Source organism: Bombina bombina, chromosome 7, assembly GCF_027579735.1.
Source record: "Bombina bombina isolate aBomBom1 chromosome 7, aBomBom1.pri, whole genome shotgun sequence".
NCBI classification, from domain to species: Eukaryota; Metazoa; Chordata; class Amphibia; order Anura; family Bombinatoridae; genus Bombina; species Bombina bombina.
In genome coordinates, this window is record NC_069505.1 from 262,195,946 (window position 1) to 262,219,141 (window position 23,196).

Below are 23,196 nucleotides of genomic sequence, written 5' to 3' on the forward strand. Positions count from 1 at the left end.
AGACTCTACTCGTTCAAGTGGTCCGTGACCGGGATTTGACACCTAGGTGTCTACCTATCGCATGACAAAGATACAGTGATAAAGGAAAATTATTCTGCTCTATTAAAAGGGGTTGATGCCCGACTGAAATCGCGGAAATATCGTGGATGGGCACAATTGCTCTGAAGATGATGATCCTCCCCAAATTGACGTACATCATGAGATGTATCCCTATCCCAGTCCCGGTGAAGATCTTGCGCAGCTTCCAAACGGCATTCAATTCCTATATTTGGGATAATAAGAGACCAAGAGTTGCGGCAGCCACTCTTCAGGCTCCGGTCGATCGGGGTGGACTGGGCCTACCCAACGTCCAGCTCTACCATCAAGCAGCGATGATGTCACATGCCTCAGCTTGGGGGCGTGACCTCCCACCTGCGAGGTGGAGAGAGCTGGAGCAGGCATCCCTCCCAGCATACATTGATCTCTCAGACCTGCTATGGGTTCCCCCGCACTTAGCTTCGCGAATAACTATCTCTAACCACCTGATTAAAGATTGTCAAACAGCTTGGTTCCAGCTGAGACATAATCTGTTGATAGCCCCGCACCCTTCTCCCATCCATTCGGTCATGGCAGTCCTGCAGGGGCTACCTAATGTCAGGCTTACCGCCTGGAAGAACCTGGAGATCACCTCTTTAGGTGACTTTTACCTAAATGATAATTTACTTTCACTCCAAGACATGGTCACAAGGTTTGACATTCCTCGTCATTTAGAGTTCGACCTCATGAGACTTAGATCTCTTATGAAGGCGTGGGGATTCCTGACTGACAAGATTAGGCCACTCACCACTTGGGAGATTAGGTGGAAGGCGGGACTACAACTATATAAGCCCCTCACTGTTCATTATAAATCCCTTTTAGGACCTCCCACCCTTGTAAAAACCAGACACATGATCTCCTGGGAGACTGACCTGAAACTTACCTACACGACACTTGACTGGTCCAAGGCAATTCTGATGACTAAATCCGCACTCCATTGTGTCACAATGTATGAACTCTACTTTAAGATCATTACCAGATGGCATTTAGTACCGACTAAACTCCGGACTCTGTACCCTGGACATTCACCCCTATGTTGGAGAGACTGTGGAGAAATAGGCACTCCACTTCATGTGTGGTGGTCATGTGACAGACTCTGACCGCTTTGGTCTAAAATGAGTGTGACCTGCACGACCTTAGAACTCCCGATCCCGGACACCCCGAGCCTAGCTCTTCTCCTTATTGGAGTACAAAAGCTACCGGTCCATAAGAGATACCTACTTGTTGACCTCGGTTAAAATGCTGATAGCCAGGAACTGGAAGAAACTGCAGCCCCCAAGATGGCAGGCTGTGGTTGACTACCTACAATACATCAAATCCATGGAAGACTATGTCTTTCGGATGAGAAACCAGTCAGGAGTCTTCGGGCTAATCTGGGAACCCTGGGAGACCTACTTGAAAAAACCCCCATAATAAGGCCTTTCTCCTCGAATTCTGGTAGCCCACCACTGACTACATCCCCTTCCGGGTCCCTGAGGTAGCACCTCATTGTGACTGTCTTGAGGTGCTTCACATCTACGGTCGGGGGGTTTTCCTTTTTCCCTTTTACTACCACCCCCCCCCCCCCCCATCTGACATCTTCTCTTCCCCTATCCCCTCCCCTCCCTCCCTGTACCTTCCCCCCCCTCTGCTCCCGCCCCTCCTCCAAGGGGTTTGGGTGATTAAATCCAACAACATTGTACCCGCTCTTACATATTATACATACCATCTGTTCTATGTCTTTCAACTATCAGGCCTATTGAATATGGCACCTCTGGCCATATATAGACTAAATCATAAAAACTTAAACGTTTTCTTAGAATAACCAATACATAACAAGCAAACCTTGCAACTATGCATCGGATAATGGTTAAAAGGTATTTATGGCCCTCATGCAATGTTTACAGACTCTCTCTGAATGTCATTTATTGCCTGCATTGTCGCGTGTACTACCGCTACCAAACGTGTAAAGAGAAAAGTGTATTGTTATGTGGTTTTCACAATTTTCTTCTCAATAAAAATTAACGTAAAAAAAAAAAAAAAAAGAAAAAAGGGAGTATATGCCAGTGATGGCAAACCATTGGCACTTAAACAAAATTAAACTTCATTAAAAGCCTGGGATGCATAAGCGTGAGGGAAGAGCTCCCACTCTGAGCTACACATGGGAGTGACTGGGGGAGGAAGGGGGATCCTGGAGCAGCAGTAGACCGTGGCCCCAGATTATCCCCCCCACAGGAAGCTGAACATTCAAGGAAGCAAAAAGATCAGAGCAAAGCTGTGAGTGAGTGATATTAATTACTTTTTGAACGGTTAGGGTTTGCTGGTCTGTGTAATCCGTGTAGCTACTCCTTTTTCCGGTTTAAATAAGAGTGGGTGAGTGAACTCGTTTCTGCATTAGTTAGTGCCTTCTCTCCATTTAGCAATGTGTGTCTTGTTTTTTTTGTAGCATGATCCGAGGTCAGAGGAATGGGTTAAAGAAGTGAGGTTACACACACCACAGTCCAACATGCTTCAGCTACACTACTGCCACAAAAATGTTAATTTTTTATCTCACCTATTATTGCCTTGCATGGCCAAGGGGAAAAAGGAGGAGCATGGACAGTTGATTGTCTATATTTATGTACGATCTGCTATGTGTGTGTCTGTGTAAACCTCAGTATTTGGGTTTAATTGCAGTGTTGGCACTTTGAGATAACTTAGTTGCTTTTGTATTGCAGTTTAGGCACTTGGACTCAAAAAACATAATTTATGCTTACCTGATAAATTCCTTTCTCCTGTAGTGTAGTCAGTCCACGGGTCATCATAACTTATGGGATATTAACTCCTCCCCAACAGGAAGTGCAAGAGGATCACCCAAGCAGAGCTGCTATATAGCTCCTCCCCTCTACGTCACACCCAGTCATTCGACCAAGAACCAAACGAGAAAGGAGAAACTATAGGGTGCAGTGGTGACTGGAGTATAATTAAAAAATTTAGACCTGCCTTAAAAAACAGGGCGGGCCGTGGACTGACTACACTACAGGAGAAAGGAATTTATCAGGTAAGCATAAATTATGTTTTCTCCTGTTAAGTGTAGTCAGACCACGGGTCATCATTACTTATGGGATACCAATACCAAAGCTAAGTACACGGATGACGGGAGGGACAGGCAGGATCTCTATACGGAAGGAACCACTGCCTGAAGAACCTTTCTCCCAAAAACAGCCTCCGAAGAAGCAAAAGTGTCAAATTTGTAAAATTTTGAAAAAATATGAAGAGAAGACCAAGTTGCAGCCTTGCAAATCTGTTCAACAGAGGCCTCGTTCTTAAAGGCCCAAGTGGAAGCCACAGCTCTAGTAGAATGAGCTGTAATCCTTTCAGGAGGTTGCTGTCCAGCAGTCTCATAGGCTAAACGTATTATGCTACGAAGCCAAAAGGATAGAGAGGTAGCAGATGCTTTTTGACCTCTCCTCTGTCCAGAATAAACGACAAACAGGGAAGAAGTTTGTCGAAAATCTTTAGTTGCCTGTAAATAAAATTTCAGGGTACGGACTACATCTAGATTGTGCAGAAGTCGTTCCTTCTTTGAAGAAGGGTTAGGACACAATGATGGAACAACAATCTCTTGATTGATATTCTTGTTAGTGACTACCTTAGGTAAGAACCCAGGTTTAGTACGCAGAACTACCTTATCTGAATGAAAAATCAGATACGGAGAATCACAATGTAAGGCTGATAATTCAGAGACTCTACGAGCCGAGGAAATAGCCATTAAAAACAGAACTTTCCAAGATAACAGCTTGATATCAATGGAGTGAAGGGGTTCAAACGGAACACCCTGTAAAACGTTAAGAACTAAGTTTAAGCTCCACGGCGGAGCAACAGATTTAAACACAGGCTTAATCTTGGCCAAAGCCTGACAAAAAGCCTGAACGTCTGGAACTTCTGACAGACGCTTGTGTAAAAGGATGGACAGAGCTGAGATCTGTCCCTTTAACGAACTAGCAGATAAACCCTTTTCTAAACCTTCTTGTAGAAAAGACAATATCCTAGGAATCCTAACCTTACTCCATGAGTAACCCTTGGATTCGCACCAGTGTAAGTATTTACGCCATATCTTATGGTAAATTTTCCTGGTAACAGGTTTCCTAGCCTGTATTAAGGTATCAATTACTGGCTCTGAAAATCCACGCTTTGATAAAATTAAGCGTTCAATTTCCATGCAGTCAGCTTCAGAGAAATTAGGTTTTGATGTTTGAAAGGACCCTGAATTAGAAGGTCCTGTCTCAGAGGCAGAGACCAAGGTGGACAGGATGACATGTCCACTAGCTCTGCATACCAGGTCCTGCGTGGCCACGCAGGCGCTATTAGAATCACTGATGCTTTCTCCTGTTTGATCCTTGCAATCAAACGAGGAAGCATCGGGAAGGGTGGAAACACATAAGCCATCCTGAAGGTCCAAGGTGCTGTCAAGGCATCTATCAGGACCGCTCCCGGGTCCCTGGACCCGTAACGAGGAAGCTTGGCGTTCCGGCGAGACGCCATGAGATCCATATCTGGTTTGCCCCAACGTCAAAGTATTTGGGCAAAGACCTCCGGATGAAGTTCCCACTCCCCCGGATGAAAAGTCTGGCGACTTAGGAAATCCGCCTCCCAGTTGTCCACTCCTGGGATGTGGATCGCTGACAGGTGGCAAGAGTGAGACTCTGCCCAGCGAATTATCTTTGATACTTCCATCATCGCTAGGGAACTTCTTGTCCCTCCCTGATGGTTGATGTAAGCCACAGTCGTGATGTTGTCCGACTGAAACCTGATAAACCTCAGAGTTGCTAACTGAGGCCAAGCCAGTAGGGCATTGAGAACTGCTCTCAATTCCAGAATGTTTATTGGAAGGAGACTCTCCTCTTGAGTCCATGATCCCTGAGCCTTCAGGGAATTCCAGACAGCGCCCCAACCTAGAAGGCTGGCGTCTGTAGTTACAATTGTCCAGTCTGGCCTGCTGAAGGGCATCCCCCTGGACAGATGTGGCCGAGAAAGCCACCATAGAAGAGAATCTCTGATCTCCTGATCCAGATTCAGCGTAGGGGACAAATCTGAGTAATCCCCATTCCACTGACTTAGCATGCACAATTGCAGCGGTCTGAGGTGCAGGCGTGCAAAAGGAACTATGTCCATTGCCGCTACCATTAAGCCGATTACCTCCATACATTGAGCCACTGACGGGTGTTGAATGGAATGAAGGGCACGGCAAGCATTTAGAAGCTTTGTTAACCTGTCCTCTGTCAGGTAAATTTTCATTTCTACGGAATCTATAAGAGTCCCCAAGAAGGGAACTCTTGTGAGTGGTAAGAGAGAACTCTTCTCCTCGTTTACTTTCCACCCATGTGATCTCAGAAATGCCAGTACTAACTCTGTATGAGACTTGGCAGTTTGAAAGCTTGACGCTTGTATCAGAATGTCGTCTAGGTACGGAGCTACCGAAATTCCTTGCGGTCTTAGTACCGCCAGAAGAGAGCCCAGAACCTTTGTAAAGATTCTTGGAGCCGTAGCCAACCCGAAGGGAAGAGCTACAAACTGGTAATGTTTGTCTAGGAAGGCAAACCTTAGATACCGGTAATGTTCTCTGTGAATCGGTATGTGAAGGTAAGCATCCTTTAAATCCACTGTGGTCATGTACTGACCTCTTTGGATCATGGGTAAAATTGTCCGAATAGTTTCCATCTTGAATGATGGAACTCTTAGGAATTTGTTTAGGATCTTTAAATCCAATATTGGTCTGAAGGTTCCCTCTTTTTTGGGAACCACAAACAGGTTTAAGTAAAACCCTTGTCCGTGTTCCGACCGCAGAACTGGATGGATCACTCCCATTAGTAAAAGGTCTTGTACACAGCGTAGAAACGCCTCTTTCTTTATCTGGTTTGTTGACAACCTTGAAAGGTGAAATCTCCCTTGTGGAGGAGAAGCTTTGAAGTCCAGAAGATATCCCTGAGATATGATCTCCAACGCCCAGGGATCCTGGACATCTCTTGCCCAAGCCTGGGCGAAGAGAGAGAGTCTGCCCCCCACTAGATCCGTTACCGGATCGGGGGCCCTCACTTCATGCTGTCTTAGGGGCAGCAGCAGGCTTTCTGGTCTGCTTGCCCTTGTTCCAGGCCTGGTTAGGTTTCCAGCCTTGTCTGTAGCGAGCAACAGCTCCTTCCTGTTTTGGAGCAGAGGAAGTTGAAGCTGCTCCTGCCTTGAAATTACGAAAGGCACGAAAATTAGACTGTCTAGCCCTGGGTTTGGCTCTGTCTTGAGGCAGGGCATGGCCTTTACCTCCCGTAATATCAGCAATAATTTCTTTCAAACCGGGCCCGAATAAAGTCTGCCCCATGAAAGGTATGTTAAGTAGTTTCGATTTAGAAGTTACATCAGCTGACCAGGATTTTAGCCACAGCGCTCTGCGTGCCTGAATGGCGAATCCGGAATTCTTAGCCGTAAGTTTAGTTAAATGTACTACGGCATCAGAAATAAATGAATTAGCTAGCTTAAGGGTTTTAAGCTTAAGTGAAATCTCATCTAATGTCGCTGAGTCAAGGGTGTCTTCCAGAGACTCAAACCAAAATGCTGCCGCAGCCGTGACAGGCGCAATGCATGCAAGGGGTTGTAATATAAAACCTTGTTGAACAAACATTTTCTTAAGGTAACCCTCTAACTTTTTATCCATTGGATCTGAAAAAGCACAGCTATCCTCCACCGGGATAGTGGTACGCTTAGCTAAAGTAGAAACTGCTCCCTCCACCTTAGGGACCGTTTGCCATAAGTCCCGTGTGGTGGCATCTATTGGAAACATTTTTCTGAATATAGGAGGGGGTGAGAAAGGCACACCGGGTCTGTCCCACTCCTTAGTAATAATTTCAGTAAGTCTCTTAGGTATAGGAAAAACGTCAGTACCGCAAAATATTTATCCAACCTACACATTTTTTCTGGGATTGCAACTGTGTTACAATCATTCAGAGCCGCTAACACCTCCCCTAGCAATACACGGAGGTTTTCCAGCTTAAACTTAAAATTTGAAATGTCTGAATCCAATTTATTTGCATCAGATCCGTCACCCGCAGAATGAAGCTCTCCGTCCTCATGCTCTGCATATTGTGACGCAGTATCAGACATGGCCCTAGCATTATCAGTATACTCTGTTCTCATCCCAGAGTGATCTCGTTTACCTCTAAGTTCTGGCAATTTAGACAAAACTTCAGTCATAACATTAGCCATGTCTTGTAAAGTGATTTGTAATGGCCGCCCTGATGTACTTGGTGTTACAATATCACGCACCTCCTGAGCGGGAGATGCAGGTACTGACACGTGAGGCAAGTTAGTCGGCATAACTTCCCTCTCGTTGTCTGGTGAATGTTGCTTAACATGTACAGATTGACTTTTATTTAAAGTAGCATCAATGCAATTAGTACATAAATTTCTATTGGGCTCCACCTCGGCTTTTGAACATATTGCACAAAGAGTTTCCTCTGTGTCAGACATGTTTAAACAAACTAGCAATTAGACTAGCAAGCTTGGAAATACTTTTCAACTAAATTTACAAGCAATATGTAAAAACGTTACTGTGCCTTTAAGAAGCACACAAAAACTGTCACAGTTGAATAACAATGAACCGGATTAGTTATATAACCCAAATTTAGCAAAGGATTGCACACATTAGCAATGGATGATTAACCCTTAATATCAGAAAAAAAAACAAACGTATAACAATTGACAATATAAGCGTTTTTATCACAGTCAAGCACAGTCTCACAGGTCTGCTGTGAGTGATTACCTCCCTCAAAACTAGTTTTGAAGACCCCTGAGCTCTGTGGAGACGTCCTTGATCATGCAGGGAGAAAAAGACTGTGACTGAATTTCTGATGCGTAGTAAAAGCGCCAAAATAGGCCCCTCCCACTCACACTACAACAGTGAGGGAAGCTCAGTAAACTGTTTTAATTTAAAACAACGACAGCCATGTGGAAAATAAAGCCCAAAACAATTTTCACCAAGTACCTCAGATAATTAAACAATTTAACATGCCAGTAAACGTTTAAAATCTAATATATGAAATGTCATTAAAAAGCCTGCTGCTAGTCGCTCCCACTGCAAGTTAGGCTAAAAGTTATATGCATACAGTATTTTCCCAGTGAAGTGCCATTCCCCAGAAATACTTAAGTGTTAACATATATACATGTCAGCCTGATACCAGTTGCTACTACTGCATTTAAGGCTGTACTTACATTATATCGGTATTAGCAGTATTTTCAAAGTCAATTCCATTCCTTAGAAAATAATATACTGCAACATACCTCTTTGCAGGTGAACCTGCCCGCTGTCCCCTGATCTGAAGTTACCTTACTCCTCAGAATGGCCGAGAACAGCAAACGGATCTTAGTTACGTCCGCTAAGATCATATACAAAAAACTCAGGTAGATTCTTCTTCAAATTCTGCCTGAGAAGGAAACAACACACTCCGGTGTCGTTTAAAATAACAAACTTTTGATTGAAGATATAAAAAACTAAGTTTAATCACCACAGTCCTCTCACACATCCTATCTATTAGTTGGGTGCAAGAGAATGACTGGGTGTGACGTAGAGGGGAGGAGCTATATAGCAGCTCTGCTTGGGTGATCCTCTTGCACTTCCTGTTGGGGAGGAGTTAATATCCCATAAGTAATGATGACCCGTGGACTGACTACACTTAACAGGAGAAAGGTTCATCATCACTGGTATATGCTAAAAAGCCATGAGGCAGAATTGTACAACAGAATGTATAGAAACATGTAAGATGATATATAAGCAAAGTAGTGTTCATGCACTCGAACAAGATTATCCCCAGAATTACAGGAGATTTCAACATGCACCCATTAGCACTTAAAAGGGACATGAAACCCAAATTTTTTCTCTGTTGATTCATATAGAAAATACAATTTTAAACAACTTTCTAATTTACTTCTATTATCTAATGTTTCATTCTCTTGGTATCATTTGTTGAAGCAATGCACAAATAGTTTCTAAGGGAACTCATGGGTGAGCCAATCACAATCGATATAAATATTCAGCCACGAATCAACAGCTAGAACCTAGGTTCTTTGCTACTCTTGAGCTTGCCTAGATAAACCTTTCAGCAAAGGATAACAAGAGAAGGAAGCAAATTAAATAATAGAAGTAAATTGGAAAGTTGTTTAAAATTGTAGTCTCTATCTGAATGATGAAAGAAAAATTTTGTGTTTCATGTCCCTGTAATGCAGGTTTCTACAGTAGCGTAACAAAACTATGCCTGTATCTAGCCACTGATTGGCTTAGGGAAGCATGGGCTAATTGAGGAGGTTAAAAGGGACATTAAACCCAAAATGTTTATTTTATGATTCAGGTAGAGCATGCAATTTTCTATTTTGCTTTGTTGAAAAGCATACCTAGATAGGCTCAGGAGATGGGAGCTAGCTACTCATCGGTGGCTACACATATTCTTGTCATTGGCTTACCGATGTGTTCAGCTAGCTCCCAGTAGTGCATTGTTGTTTCTTCAATAAAGGTTACCATGAGAATGAAGCAAAACTGATAATACAAGTAAATTAAAGTGAATGTCAATTTTGATGCTAAAGTGCCCGGTTTTTAAAAATTCGATCACTTTAATTCATCAAAATTTAAATTTCACTTCTGTTGTGAAAAGAATACTTACCTTTTAATCTTGACAGCAGCTCCAGCTTCCTCCGGCCGTCGCAAGCCATTTCTGACTTCAGAAATGATGGATAGGTCATCCTCCAATCACGCCCCCCCCCCCCCCCCCCCCCGGGGAAATCAGTGTCTGATTCAACGCCATGATTGGAGGAAGCCGGATTCCTCATTTCGGACCCAGGAAGAGGCTTGCGACGGGTGGAGGAAGCTGGAGCGACTGTCAAGTTTAAAAAGGTAAGTTTTTTTTTTTCACAACTGGAGTGAAATGTAAATTTTGATGAATTAAAGTGCCCCTGTTTTTAATCAAATTTTTAAAAACCGGGCACTTTAGCATCAAAATTTACATTCACTTTAAGTTGTTTAAAATAAAATTGTAAGCTCTATCTAAATTGTAAAAGAAATATTTTGTGTTTTTATGTCCCTTTCATTTTTCTGCAGTACAAATTGTTATCACTTTAACTACCTTTTGCTCAAGCAGAAATGTTAATACCCACCAACTATGATAAAAAAAATTGTAATGGAGCATTTTTCCCCCCTCTAATTAAATGGCCAAACCTAAAAAGGGATAGTAAGGTCAAAATTAAAAACTTAAATTGATTGGATAGCACTTGCAATTTCATACAACTTTCTAATTTACTTCTGTTATCAATTTTACTTAGTTCTCTTGGTATCCTTTGTTAAAGAGTAATCATATGTGAGCTCAGGAGCGTGCACGTGTCTTTAGCACTCTATGGCAGCAATGTTTGCAACATTATTTATAGCAATTTTATAGTTACAAACACTGCTGCCAGAGTGTTAAAGACATGTGCACGCTCCTGAGCTCCTATAAACCTACCTAAGTTTAGTCTTCAACAAAGAATATCAAGTAAACAAAGCATATTTGATAACAGAAGTAAATTGGAAAGCTGTTTAAAATTGTATGTTCTATCTGAATCATGTTTAATTTTGACTTTACTGTCCCTTTAATGTGTAAATGGAAGAACACAAAAACTAAAAGTATGCAGCTACCAACTGTATGTGAAACAATATTCCGTAGGCTCATACCCTCAATCCAAAAGAATTTGGATCAGTATCAGATTTAAATTTACGAACAACGTGACTTGCACAAGAACGTTCTCAAAACACAACTTTAACATTTTATTATTAATTAGATTCATCATTATCTATCCATATTATACCCTATGCTTATATGCTAGAACAGGGACGGCCAACTGGTGGCTCATGGCCCTCTGCATTAGTGGAAAAGTGGAACTAAAAATGTGTGTTTTAAGGATTTATGGAAAAGGATCAAACAACCAGCAAACAGAGTGTATCCTGCAATCTAACCTAAATGTGAATCTGTGCCACTGGCCATTTGTAGGAAATTATTATTTGTGCGTTTAATACCCATCATTTTATATGCGGCCCTTAAAGCTTCTAAATTATTGAGCTGCATTCCCATGTGTTATGAAGTTGGCAATTACTGTTCTAGAATATAAGAACATAAAGCACTATTGGGTTTTTTCTCCAAAGCTTACCTTTTCATTTTTTCCTCTTTTCTATGCTGTCGAACACGTTCTTTGGTGAGGTTATCATTTTCTAACATAAGAGCCTTCTTATTAGACCACCTCAGCATCTTATTCTTAGGTTCATTGCATTCTGAGTTATCTAAATTGTCCAGGTTGTCATGGTCCCCCTTTAAGGGATAGGCTATTAAACATAATTTCCCAGCTTCATCTTCTTCGAAACTCACAGACACTACACCTGGAGGGGAAGAGAAGACGGAGCATTCAAAAATAAGACGTGACACTTCAAATGCAGTGTAACACAGGGTTACATCAAGAACTGTGTTTTCTTACCCATTCCTAGGTATTTATCCTGTCACAGGCCAAATCTCATCTGCCAACCTAACAAATATTAAAACAACTAAACACAGAAACACCTGACATTTAAATACACAAAATTAAAGCAAATATTAATGGACCATTTTAAAATTAATTTTAAACATAAAATGACAGTGACCAAATAATAACAGGAGACGTTTTCAGTTCTTGAAAATATTTATTCAGACCACAGATATCTTTATTGATCATAAAGAAAAAGATGCAAAACATTTCCTATTTACATCCTGCAGTGAGACACCAAAAGGTTTTTATTACTGCCATAATGCAAAGCAGAAAAAAAAAGGCACTGAGAATTGTCACAAGGTAGTAAGAGGGTTTCAGGATCAGGACATTTGAAAGTGCAGCCAAACACACACACACACACACACACAAAAACAAGATATAAAAAAAATAAAATAAAAAAACACTAATTGAAAAGCATTTTTCGACCATTAGCAGCTTTCCAATTTTTTTTATTGTATTAAAAGGATTTTTTTTATTTGCAGTAAGATTGCAAAAAGAAAAGCAAACGGATACAAAAAAAATGTATTTAAATTCCGTACAAAACATGGTGAACCATTAAAGCATTTTATGCTCATATCAGAGTCAAAACACACTGATTTGTTTCAGATTTGTTTTTTTTGTGTGAGTCTTTAGCAATCTCTGAATGGTTCAGCTCTTATCCATGAGTACCATAAGATGTCCTTATAGTCCTTAACACTCTCCCTCTTTTCTAGAGTCTGAATCACAGTTCTTGCTGCTCACATCACTCAGGACAGCTGGGAGAGAATGGCACTTCTGAGCTGAGCAGATGGACCTGGGACATGATGCAGAAGCTCAGACTGTCCCTGCTTTCAAGCACAAAAAGGAAGGACTACGAGGACAAAGGGGAAAAGCCAGCTTGCAAACAGCCTTTAATTTCTGCCCGTAAAAAGGAAAAAAACTAACAAAAAACAAAACAAACACACACAACAGTTAACAAGGAACTGTCCTCCCACCCTCCACCACATTAGAAATGAAACATGAAAACAGGTGAAAGGGGTAAATGATGTACATTTTAATCCTGTATAGAACCAACCTTCAAAAATAATTTAACACATTAACATGTAAACACAGCTTTATATACACCTTACCTGTTCACTTGTCATAAAATAAGGGATATGAAAGGACAATAACTAAAAAGTATCTTTATATAATAAAGCACCCTTGGAATGATGATATAAAATACGTAAAGAGGAATAAAAGATACCAACTTCATTTTGCAATCCATCTAGAAAATGAGACTTCCACTCCTACACTTCAGATGACTCACCACAGCTATTTGTTCAGCCAATCTATCCAAAATGTTGTTTCATTTCCTCTAAAAAAAAGAAAGTGCGAGCAAAGAACAAAATATGTACTCAGAAGGAGTTTTGCCTATTTTGTGCTCATCAATTTTTGATGCAGGTAACAAAGTATGACATGAGAGAGAGGAAAAAAAAAGATAAGTCTATATGGCCATGTATTTAAGAACTGGTCTGAACAGATTTCACTTACCTACACATACTTGTGTGGGACTTAAGGCCACAAGCACAGCTTGTCTAAACTCTAATGCTACTCAGCCAAGAGATACAATGGTAAGCGTCTCCAACACGCCTCACAGCATGTCCCTGACAATATTGGAATACATGAAAAAAAAATCCCAAACTACTTCAGTTAAGAAGAGTTTGAGGGAGAATAGGTAATACTGGCATTAGCTCAGAAAACAATATATGAGAACACAGCGACCCCACAGACATTGCAACTTACCTTTATACTGAGGTGTAAATTTTCGTATATCTGAAGGAAGTGTTTCATAAAACTGATGTTCCCTTTGGATGAGGGGCTTACAAATAGTCTTGTCATTGAAGCGAAGGACACAGGAGTGCCCTCCAACTTGGTGTAAAAATGGTTCGAGAAGAACTCCCTTTGCGTAGTGCTCCACTTCCATGGCTCCAAATGCTGGGCTCATTGTTACTGCTCATTAGAAAGGGCACAGTGTCTGTATAGGGAGCACAAAGCTGCTCAGCTCTGTCCTTTATTGAAGCTTACCCGTTTCAGCTTTCTGTTAAAACAAACAAAACAAAATCCCTTGTTTTAGGCAAATTCAATGTCCAGCTTCATATAAAAAGAAACCAAATCAGTTTTTAAAAAGGTAAAGTATAATCCACAGTGTTTCTCCTTAGCCAGTGAATCCTGGAATGAGCTCTACTGCTAAAAGCACTGAGACAAATAGACTGATGTCACACCACAAGAGAAAAACAATCTTGTTAGCTCCTCCTGTAAGACTACTAGCCAATCCTAAATATCCCTTACAAGCTGGGTGGTAACCTGAGGATAAGACAGAAAGACAAAAGAGGGTGGAGAAAGAATACTGATGTTCTCAGCTGTTTTTGTCATTCTAAACAACGTAGAACTTGCTATTGTAAAGCAAGGGGCAACCACAATCAAGAGTCTCTATACATTTTCATACACAAATTACAGCTTGGGAAAATATTTTTGTCTGCAAAAGCTCATCTTGGAACCTTAATGAATCTAGATTAAAATGCAGCTGCTGCCTACAGGCATATCAATAAAAACATATAATTCTAGAAACTAGATAATAAAAAAAGGAGGACAGAAAAGCAATTTTTTTTTCTCTTTTAATAATAACTATTTGACTGACAGGGATGCAGTACACAGCACATGAATGACAGTCAAAGAGTTAAAGGTCTGTCACATAAATGAAAAAAACAATTAAAATGTTGTACAAACATGGGTATGTGAGCGCGAGTGTATATATATATATATATATATATATACACACACATACATACACACACACATATATATATATATATATATATATATATACACACACACACACACACACACATACATATACACACACACACACACATATACTATATATATATATATATATATATATATATACACACATACACACACACACACACATACATACATATACACACGCACACACACATATGTGTAAATTATAAGCTATTTCACTAATGCATTAAAAGGATTGCCCACTGCACACATTTAAACAGCAGGTGGCGTTCTAGGCAATCCCCAGAGATAGTTATGTATTCATCTAAATAAAATAATCCAAACATTGACAACAAGAAACATAAATATGTAATAGTTATAAAATACATTTACATTTGCAAACGTATAGCTGTACATTAGGCTGCTATCGCTGAGTGGCTTTATCACTCTTACCTTTCGTTTTATGAAGGTTTTTGTTTTGTTTTTTCTTCACAAAAAACATTGAACAAAAATAAGTTAATTCTCAAAATTGCCAAATTTAAATTCTAGAAATTGGCTGATGAAAAAGTATATATCTTAGGAACCGTTTAAGGGAAAGGAAAAAATAAAAGGACATCATTAGACAAGCAAGGGTGCAAAAATCCCATTATTATTTATTACAGGTTACTGAACGTTTTTTTTTTTTTTTAAACCAACCAAATATTTTTTTTTCTTTACTTCCAAATAACTATGCACTATGTAATAGCAGCTCAGTTAACTGGTTCATTAGATTTTCCACCTCTGTCAAAATGTCCTTTCCTATACAAACATTTTAAAGGAGTAGCCTGCCCACCCAAATTTCCTTCCTAAACTCCCTCACTTAATAAATCCACTATAAAACTGCCACCACAGTGTTAAGGAAAGCTTAAATACCAGCAGAAGAAATTTCCTGTTATCTGATTTAAAAGGTTTAGCTAGAGTCAACACTTTTCTCAGCTGTATTCTGTGGGGATTTTCTGTACAAAACATCATGAGAAACCATAGCAGTTTCTTGGAAGGATCCCAGCATACAAGAGATTTCGTCAGAAAAAAACCTGAACGCTTGGCAACAAAAAGTAAACAATATTCATTTGCTTAAAGAGGACAATTTACTATTCCCAACTGCAAAACTTAAAAAAGGACAAACTAAGAAAATTATAATTTAAAATTCCCTTTTCATGTCCAACTGCTGCATTATACACTTAAAGGGACATACAACCAGAATTGTTCTTTCATAATTCAGATACAGCATACCATTTTAAACAGCTTTCCATTTTACTTCTATTATCAAATTTTCTTTGTTTTCTTGTTATTATTTGTTGAAAAACAAGAAGGTAAGTTCAGGAGTGTTCACATGCCTAAAGCACTATATGGCAGCAGTTTTGCAATGTTATACATTAGCCAGAGCACTAGATGGCAGCACTATTGTGTCATGTAGTGATTCACACATGTGCGCACTACCTATCTAGATATCTCTTCAGCAAAGAATACCATGAGAACAAAGCAAACTTGATGATAGAAGTAAATTGGAAACTTTTTTTTAAAATTGTATTCTCTATTTGAATCATGGAAAAAATGGGATTCATGTCCCTTTAATGGAGAAGTTTAACCCCATGATTTTCTTTAACACATGCAGCAATATTTCAACCCCTTCACTGTGCTTACCATTGCAGACCAGAGAGTCAGTTGAGTGGCACCCCAACTCTGTCAGTATTAAGACAGGGTGCCACATTGTCACACAGCAGCCTATATGCACGCCCTTATATGGCTTCTACAAATATACAGCTGCTTCCGCAATTCTCTGGAGGCTTTTGTTTACAAGAATATTTACATAAGAAAATCTTGAAAATGTATAGCATACATAGGTACCAAATAAGGGTTTTTGTTTATAGGTATATATGGAATAATCTAAAAATTAATTAACAGTAAGAAGTGAAATTCTAGTAGCTGTGCCCCCCTAGCTGCCAGAATTTGAAACTTGATTCAAATAGGGCATGTCATTTTATACAACTTTACAATTGTTTTATCGCCAATTTTGCTTTGTTCTCTTGATATTCTTAGTTGAAAGCTAAACCTAGGAGGTTCATACGCTAATTTCTTAAACCTTGAAGGCCGCCTCTGCATTTAACAGTTTTTCACCACTAGAGAGTGTTAGTTCATGTGTTTCATATAGATAACATTGAGCTTGTGCAGGTGAACTGACCGAGGAGTGAGCACTGATTGGCTAAAATGCAAGTCTGTCAAAAAAACTGAAATAACGGGGCAGTCTGCAGTGGCTTAGAAACAAGGCAATCACAGAGGTAAAACGTGTATTATTATAACTGTGTTGGTTATGCAAAACTAGGGAATGGGTAATTAAGGGATTATCTATCTTTTAAAACAACAAAAATTCTGGTGTTGACTGCCCCTTTAAAATCTCAACATAAAAAGTTCAAGCCACTGCATTATGGAGCAGAATGAAGCAAATAATGAAAACAAAACAAGAACTTTTCATTAAAAGCAGGAATCAACATTTTTAAGAATTCTAAAAGCCTTTACAAAACTTCATGCACATTTACTAGCATCACATGCTTCACAGGTCTGATTAAGTATAGCGACCCCAATACTACAGCATTAGTGGGGTTGGGACTGTAACTGCAAGTCAGTGGATTCATTTACAACTTGCATTACGGACTAATATGAGAGATTACAAACAGATGAGGACATCGCTGCAGTTTGAGGCAAGACAAGGTAATACATAGACTGTAGTTATACTCAAAAACAGCAAAGGCGCAAAGAAACACAAACATGAAGTTATCTTAAAGTGGCACGAAAAGAAATATTTTATGCATCCATTGTCAAATGTACCTTGTTCTTATGATATTCATTGTTGAAGCGTTTACCTAGGTAAGTAATGTGCATGTCTGGGGCACTAAATGGCAGTAAACACTGCTGCCACCCACTGTTCTTACAAAAATGTATAGTATTGTTAAAAGCATTCCTGCAAAACTACTGCCATACAGTGCTCCAGGCACATGCACACTCCTGAGTCCACGTACTTACTTCTCAAAAAAGGACACCAAGAAAACAAAGTTAATTTGATAATAGAGCTAATTATTGAAATGTATGCTCTACCTGAATCACTTAAGAAAAAAAAAATTGGCTTGTCGTCCGTTAAAAGGACACAGAAGTCCATACAATAAAGTGTGTGGTTTAAACAGTTTAGTGGTGTGCAATTTAAAGGAAAAAAGGCTGTGGTAACACTTTTTAAAGGGAAGTAAAAATGAAAACCCATGCAAGAAAAAACAAAATCACTATAAAAACATGAGACATAAGCCAGATTTAATAATAACTATATAAACAGTGGTCATCTGCCTTAATTAGCTGCACTTACTAAGGGTAGTCTAAATCAACAATATAGTGCACAACAGTCTTCCTTGGGCGAGTCCAACACAACAGAATATCAGCACTTCCCTACTGCCCTGGTAAAGAAATCTGATCAGTCAGGAATGCTTATTGACTGGTGCAGAGAAGCCTGTAAGGTAGGGTATCCTGCTATGTATAACTGTAGACTGCTCTACATCTACCAATCTATAACAAAACACCAATGGCCTGGGCTCATCTAAACATACTAATGGATCCTTAAAAAGGGACATAAAACACTAAATAGATAGAATGGTGCATTTAAAGAATAGATTAGTCTGAGAACAACAAGTAGATGTATTTTTTTAAAGTTTAATTTGCTGTTTAAATAGTGACAAAATAAGTGTAAAGTTTTAGTGTCTATAAAACAATGGGAGCTGCTATGTTGTAACTTAGGTTACCTTCTCTGCGGTGGCCAATTGGAGACAAAATAAATAATGAAAGTATATTGCAGAGTTTTTATATATACACAATTTATCATTTTAATACCTTAAAAGTACCCTCTGGGCTTCTCTCAGCTGCCATATCACGCTATTTCTGCATGCCCCACGAGTGGAGCACTGCAGAAATAGAGTTGCAGAGTTACCAATGCACAGAATCTGCTCCCTCTGACTGTGCATGCACTGTATGATGTAATCGCACTCCACATATGTTAAATAGGAATGTGTGGAATGCGATTATGTTAATCAGCAACATGCGCACTCAGAGGGAGCAGAATATGACAAGGAAGTTGTGTCGGATCTTGCTGCCGCTATGCATGCGCTGTTGAAATTTAATATATATATATATATATATATATATATATATATATATATACACATATACACATACATACATACACACGGCAAAAATTCAATCACTTTAGGAAAAAGTAAGTATTTTTCCTAAAGTAGTTAACAGCATTTATAAAATACTTTTTCCTATTATGAAATAAAGATTGTTCGTAGATGATCCGTATCGCAAGAACTGTGGGCATCAGTGACTTCAATAATGATAATGCGCATGCGTTCAACTAATGCTAACTTTCACAATGACGTAAGGAATGCTTGCGCAGAAGATAGTTTTTTTTCTTTTCTTTCTCAACAAACATGCCAAAATGCCAGAAATTTGATGGCTGGATGAAAATGAGCACAAAAAAAAAAAAAATGTTTGTGTGTCGGGGCTGCCGGAGCGATCATTAGGAGAGGAGGTCAGAAAAGAAATACATAAATTTAGAATCCAAAACTACGTTTTTCTAAACTCATATTTTTTTATTTTACATCTGATTTTATTTAGCACTCCGTCTCAGTTTACCATCACTTTAACATGAAAACATAGAAAACTTAATTTATGCTTACCTGATAAATTTATTTCTCTTGTAGTGTAGTCAGTCCACGGGTCATCCATTACTTATGGGATATATTCTCCTTCCCAACAGGAAGCTGCAAGAGGATCACCCAAGCAGAGCTGCTATATAGCTCCTCCCCTCACTGCCATATCCAGTCATTCAACCGAAACAAGACGAGAAAGGAGAAACCATAGGGTGCAGTGGTGACTGGAGTTTTAATTAAAATTTAGATCTGCCTTAAAAGACAGGGCGGGCCGTGGACTGACTACACTACAAGAGAAATAAATTTATCAGGTAAGCATAAATTATGTTTTCTCTTGTTAAGTGTAGTCAGTCCACGGGTCATCCATTACTTATGGGATACCAATACCAAAGCTAAAGTACACGGATGATGGGAGGGACAAGGCAGGAACACTTAAAGGGACAGTCTAGGCCAAAATAAACTTTCATGATTCAGATAGAGCATGTAATTTTAAACAATTTTCCAATTTACTTTTATCACCAATTTTGCTTTGTTCTCTTGGTATTATTAGTTGAAAGCTTAACCTAGGAGGTTCATATGCTAATTTCTTAGACCTTGAAGCCCACCTCTTTCAGTTTGCATTTTAACAGTTTTTCACCACTAGAGGGTGTTAGTTCACGTATTTCATATAGATAACACTGTGCTCGTGCACGAGAAGTTATCTGGGAGCAGGCACTGATTGGCTAGACTGCAAGTCTGTCAAAAGAACTGAAAAAAGGGGCACTTTGCAGAGGCTTAGATACAAGATAATCACAGAGGTTAAAAGTATATTATTATAACGTGTTGGTTATGCAAAACTGGGAAATGGGTAATAAAGGGATTATCTATCTTTTAAAACAATAAAAATTCTGGTGTAGACTGTCCCTTTAAACAGAAGGAACCACTGCCTGTAGAACCTTTCTCCCAAAAACAGCCTCCGAGGAAGCAAAAGTGTCAAATTTGTAAAATTTTGAAAAGGTATGAAGTGAAGACCAAGTTGCAGCCTTGCAAATCTGTTCAACAGAGGCCTCATTCTTAAAGGCCCAGGTGGAAGCCACAGCTCTAGTGGAATGAGCTGTAATTCTTTCAGGGGGCTGCTGTCCAGCAGTCTCATAGACTAAACGTATTATGCTACGGAGCCAAAAAGAGAGAGAGGTGGCCGAAGCCTTTTGGCCTCTCCTCTGTCCAGAATAAACGACAAACAGAGAAGAAGTTTGCCGAAAATCTTTAGTTGCCTGTAAAAAGAACTTCAGGGCACGGACTACGTCCAGATTATGCAAAAGACGTTCCTTCTTTGAAGAAGGATTAGGACATAATGATGGAACAACAATCTCTTGATTGATATTCCTGTTAGAAACTACCTTAGGTAAAAACCCAGGTTTAGTACGTAGAACTACCTTGTCTGAATGAAAAATCAGATAAGGAGAATCACAATGTAAGGCAGATAACTCAGAGACTCTTCGAGCCGAGGAAATAGCCATCAAAAACAGAACTTTCCAAGATAACAGCTTAATATCAATGGAATGAAGGGGTTCAAACGGAACACCTTGAAGAACTTTAAGAACTAAGTTTAAGCTCCACGGCGGAGCAACAGTCTTAAACACAGGCTTAATCCTAGCTAAAGCCTGACAAAAAGCCTGAACGTCTGGAACTTCTGCCAGACGTTTGTGTAAAAGAATAGACAGAGCAGAAATCTGTCCCTTTAAGGAACTAGCAGATAAACCCTTTTCTAAACCCTCTTGTAGAAAAGACAATGTCCTAGGAATCCTGACCTTACTCCATGAGTAACTCTTGGATTCACACCAATATAAATATTTACACCATATCTTATGGTAAATTTTTCTGGTAACAGGTTTCCGAGCCTGTATTAATGTATCAATAACCGACTCCGAGAAACCACGCTTTGATAGAATCAAGCGTTCAATCTCCATGCAGTCAGTCTCAGAGAAATTAGGCTTGGATGGTTGAAAGGACCCTGAATTAGAAGGTCCTGCCTCAGAGGCAGAGACCATGGAGGACAGGACGACATGTCCACTAGGTCTGCATACCAGGTCCTGCGTGGCCACGCAGGTGCTATCAGGATCACCGATGCTCTCTCCTGTTTGATTCTGGCAATCAATCGAGGCAGCAACGGAAACGGAGGAAACACATAAGCCATCTTGAAAACCCAAGGGGCTGCTAGAGCATCTACCAGCACCGCTCCCGGGTCCCTGGATCTGGATCCGTAACAAGGAAGCTTGGCGTTCTGGCGAGACGCCATGAGATCCGGTTCTGGTTTGCCCCAACGCTGAATCAGGTGAGCAAAGACCTCCGGATGAAGTTCCCACTCCCCCGGATGAAAAGTCTGGCGACTTAGAAAGTCCGCCTCCCAGTTCTCCACGCCTGGGATGTGGATCGCTGACAGGTGGCAAGAGTGAGACTCTGCCCAGCGAATTATCTTGGAGAATTCTAACATCGCTAGGGAACTCCTGGTTCCCCCTTGATGGTTGATGTAAGCCACAGTCGTGATGTTGTCCGACTGAAATCTGATGAACCTCAGTGTTGCTAACTGAGGCCAAGCTAGAAGAGCATTGAGTATTGCTCTTAACTCCAGAATATTTATTGGGAGGAGTTTCTCCTCCTGAGTCCACGATCCCTGAGCCTTCAGGGAGTTCCAGACTGCGCCCCAGCCCAGCAGGCTGGCATCTGTTGTTACAATCGTCCAATCTGGTCTGCGAAAAGTCATTCCTTTGGACAGATGAACCGGAGACAACCACCAGAGAAGAGAATCTCTGGCCTCCTGGTCCAGAGTCAGAGGGGACAGATCTGAATAATCCCCATTCCACTGACTTAGCATGCATAATTGCAGCAGTCTGAGATGCAGGCGTGCAAATGGCACTATGTCCATAGCCGCGACCATTAAGCCGATCACTTCCATGCACTGAGCTACTGATGGCCTTGGAATGGAATGAAGGACACGGCAAGCATTTCGAATCTTTGATAACCTGGACTCCGTCAGGTAAATCTTCATCTCTACAGAATCTATCAGAGTCCCTAGAAAAGGAACCCTTGTGAGTGGTAACAGAGAACTCTTTTCCAAGTTCACTTTCCACCCATGCAACCTCAGAAATGCAAGAACTATCTCTGTATGAGACTTTGCATTTTGAAAACTCGACGCTTGTATCAGAATGTCGTCTAGGTACGGAGCCACCGCTATGCCTCGCGGTCTTAGTACCGCCAGAAGTGAGCCCAGAACCTTTGTAAAAATTCTCGGGGCCGTAGCTAACCCAAAGGGAAGAGCTACAAACTGGTAATGCCTGTCTAGAAAGGCAAACCTTAGGTACCGATAATGATCCTTGTGAATCGGTATGTGACGGTAGGCATCCTTTAAGTCCACAGTGGTCATATACTGACCCTCTTGGATCATGGGTAGGATGGTTCGAATAGTTTCCATTTTGAACGATGGAACTCTTAGGAACTTGTTTAAGATCTTTAAGTCCAAGATTGGTCTGAAGGTCCCGTCTTTTTTGGGAACCACGAACAGATTTGAGTAAAACCCTTGCCCTTGTTCCGTTCGCGGAACTGGGTGGATCACTCCCATTACTAAGAGGTCTTGCACACATTGTAGAAATGCCTCTTTCTTTATTTGGTTCGTTGATAACCTTGACAGATGAAATCTCCCTTGTGGAGGAGAAGCTTTGAAGTCCAGAAGGTATCCCTGAGATATGATCTCCAACGTCCAGGGATCCTGGACATCTCTTGCCCAAGCCTGGGCGAAGAGAGAGTCTGCCCCCCACTAGATCCGTTTCCGGATAGGGGGCCCTTCCTTCATGCTGTCTTAGGGACAGAAGTAGGCTTTCTGGCCTGCTTGCCCTTGTTCCAGGATTGGTTGCTTTTCCAACCCTGTCTGTAACGAGCAGCAGTTCCTTCCTGTTTTGGAGCGGAGGAAGTTGATGCTGCTCCTGCCTTGAAATTACTAAAGGCACGAACATTAGACTGTTTGGCCTTTGATTTGGCCCTATCCTGAGGAAGGGAGTGACCCTTACCTCCCGTAATGTCAGCAATAATTTCTTTCAAACCGGGCCCG

General features: G+C 40.5%; 1 protein-coding gene across 2 annotated transcripts in view; it reads right to left on the reverse strand.

Moving 5' to 3' along the window:
* IP6K2 (inositol hexakisphosphate kinase 2) overlaps positions 1 to 23,196 on the reverse strand; it is a 70,758-nt gene that overhangs the window by 19,398 nt on the left and 28,164 nt on the right. The window contains exons 2-3 of one of the 2 annotated variants that reach the window (XM_053720734.1): positions 13,381 to 13,675; positions 11,248 to 11,473 (exon numbers count right to left, since the gene is read on the reverse strand). In XM_053720734.1, coding sequence (XP_053576709.1) covers positions 11,248 to 11,473; positions 13,381 to 13,582 — 428 coding nt within the window. In that variant the 5' untranslated portion in view covers positions 13,583 to 13,675. Of the gene's footprint in view, positions 1 to 11,247; positions 11,474 to 13,380; positions 13,837 to 23,196 lie in introns of those variants that run through there. The other variant, XM_053720733.1, reaches the window with a different exon arrangement.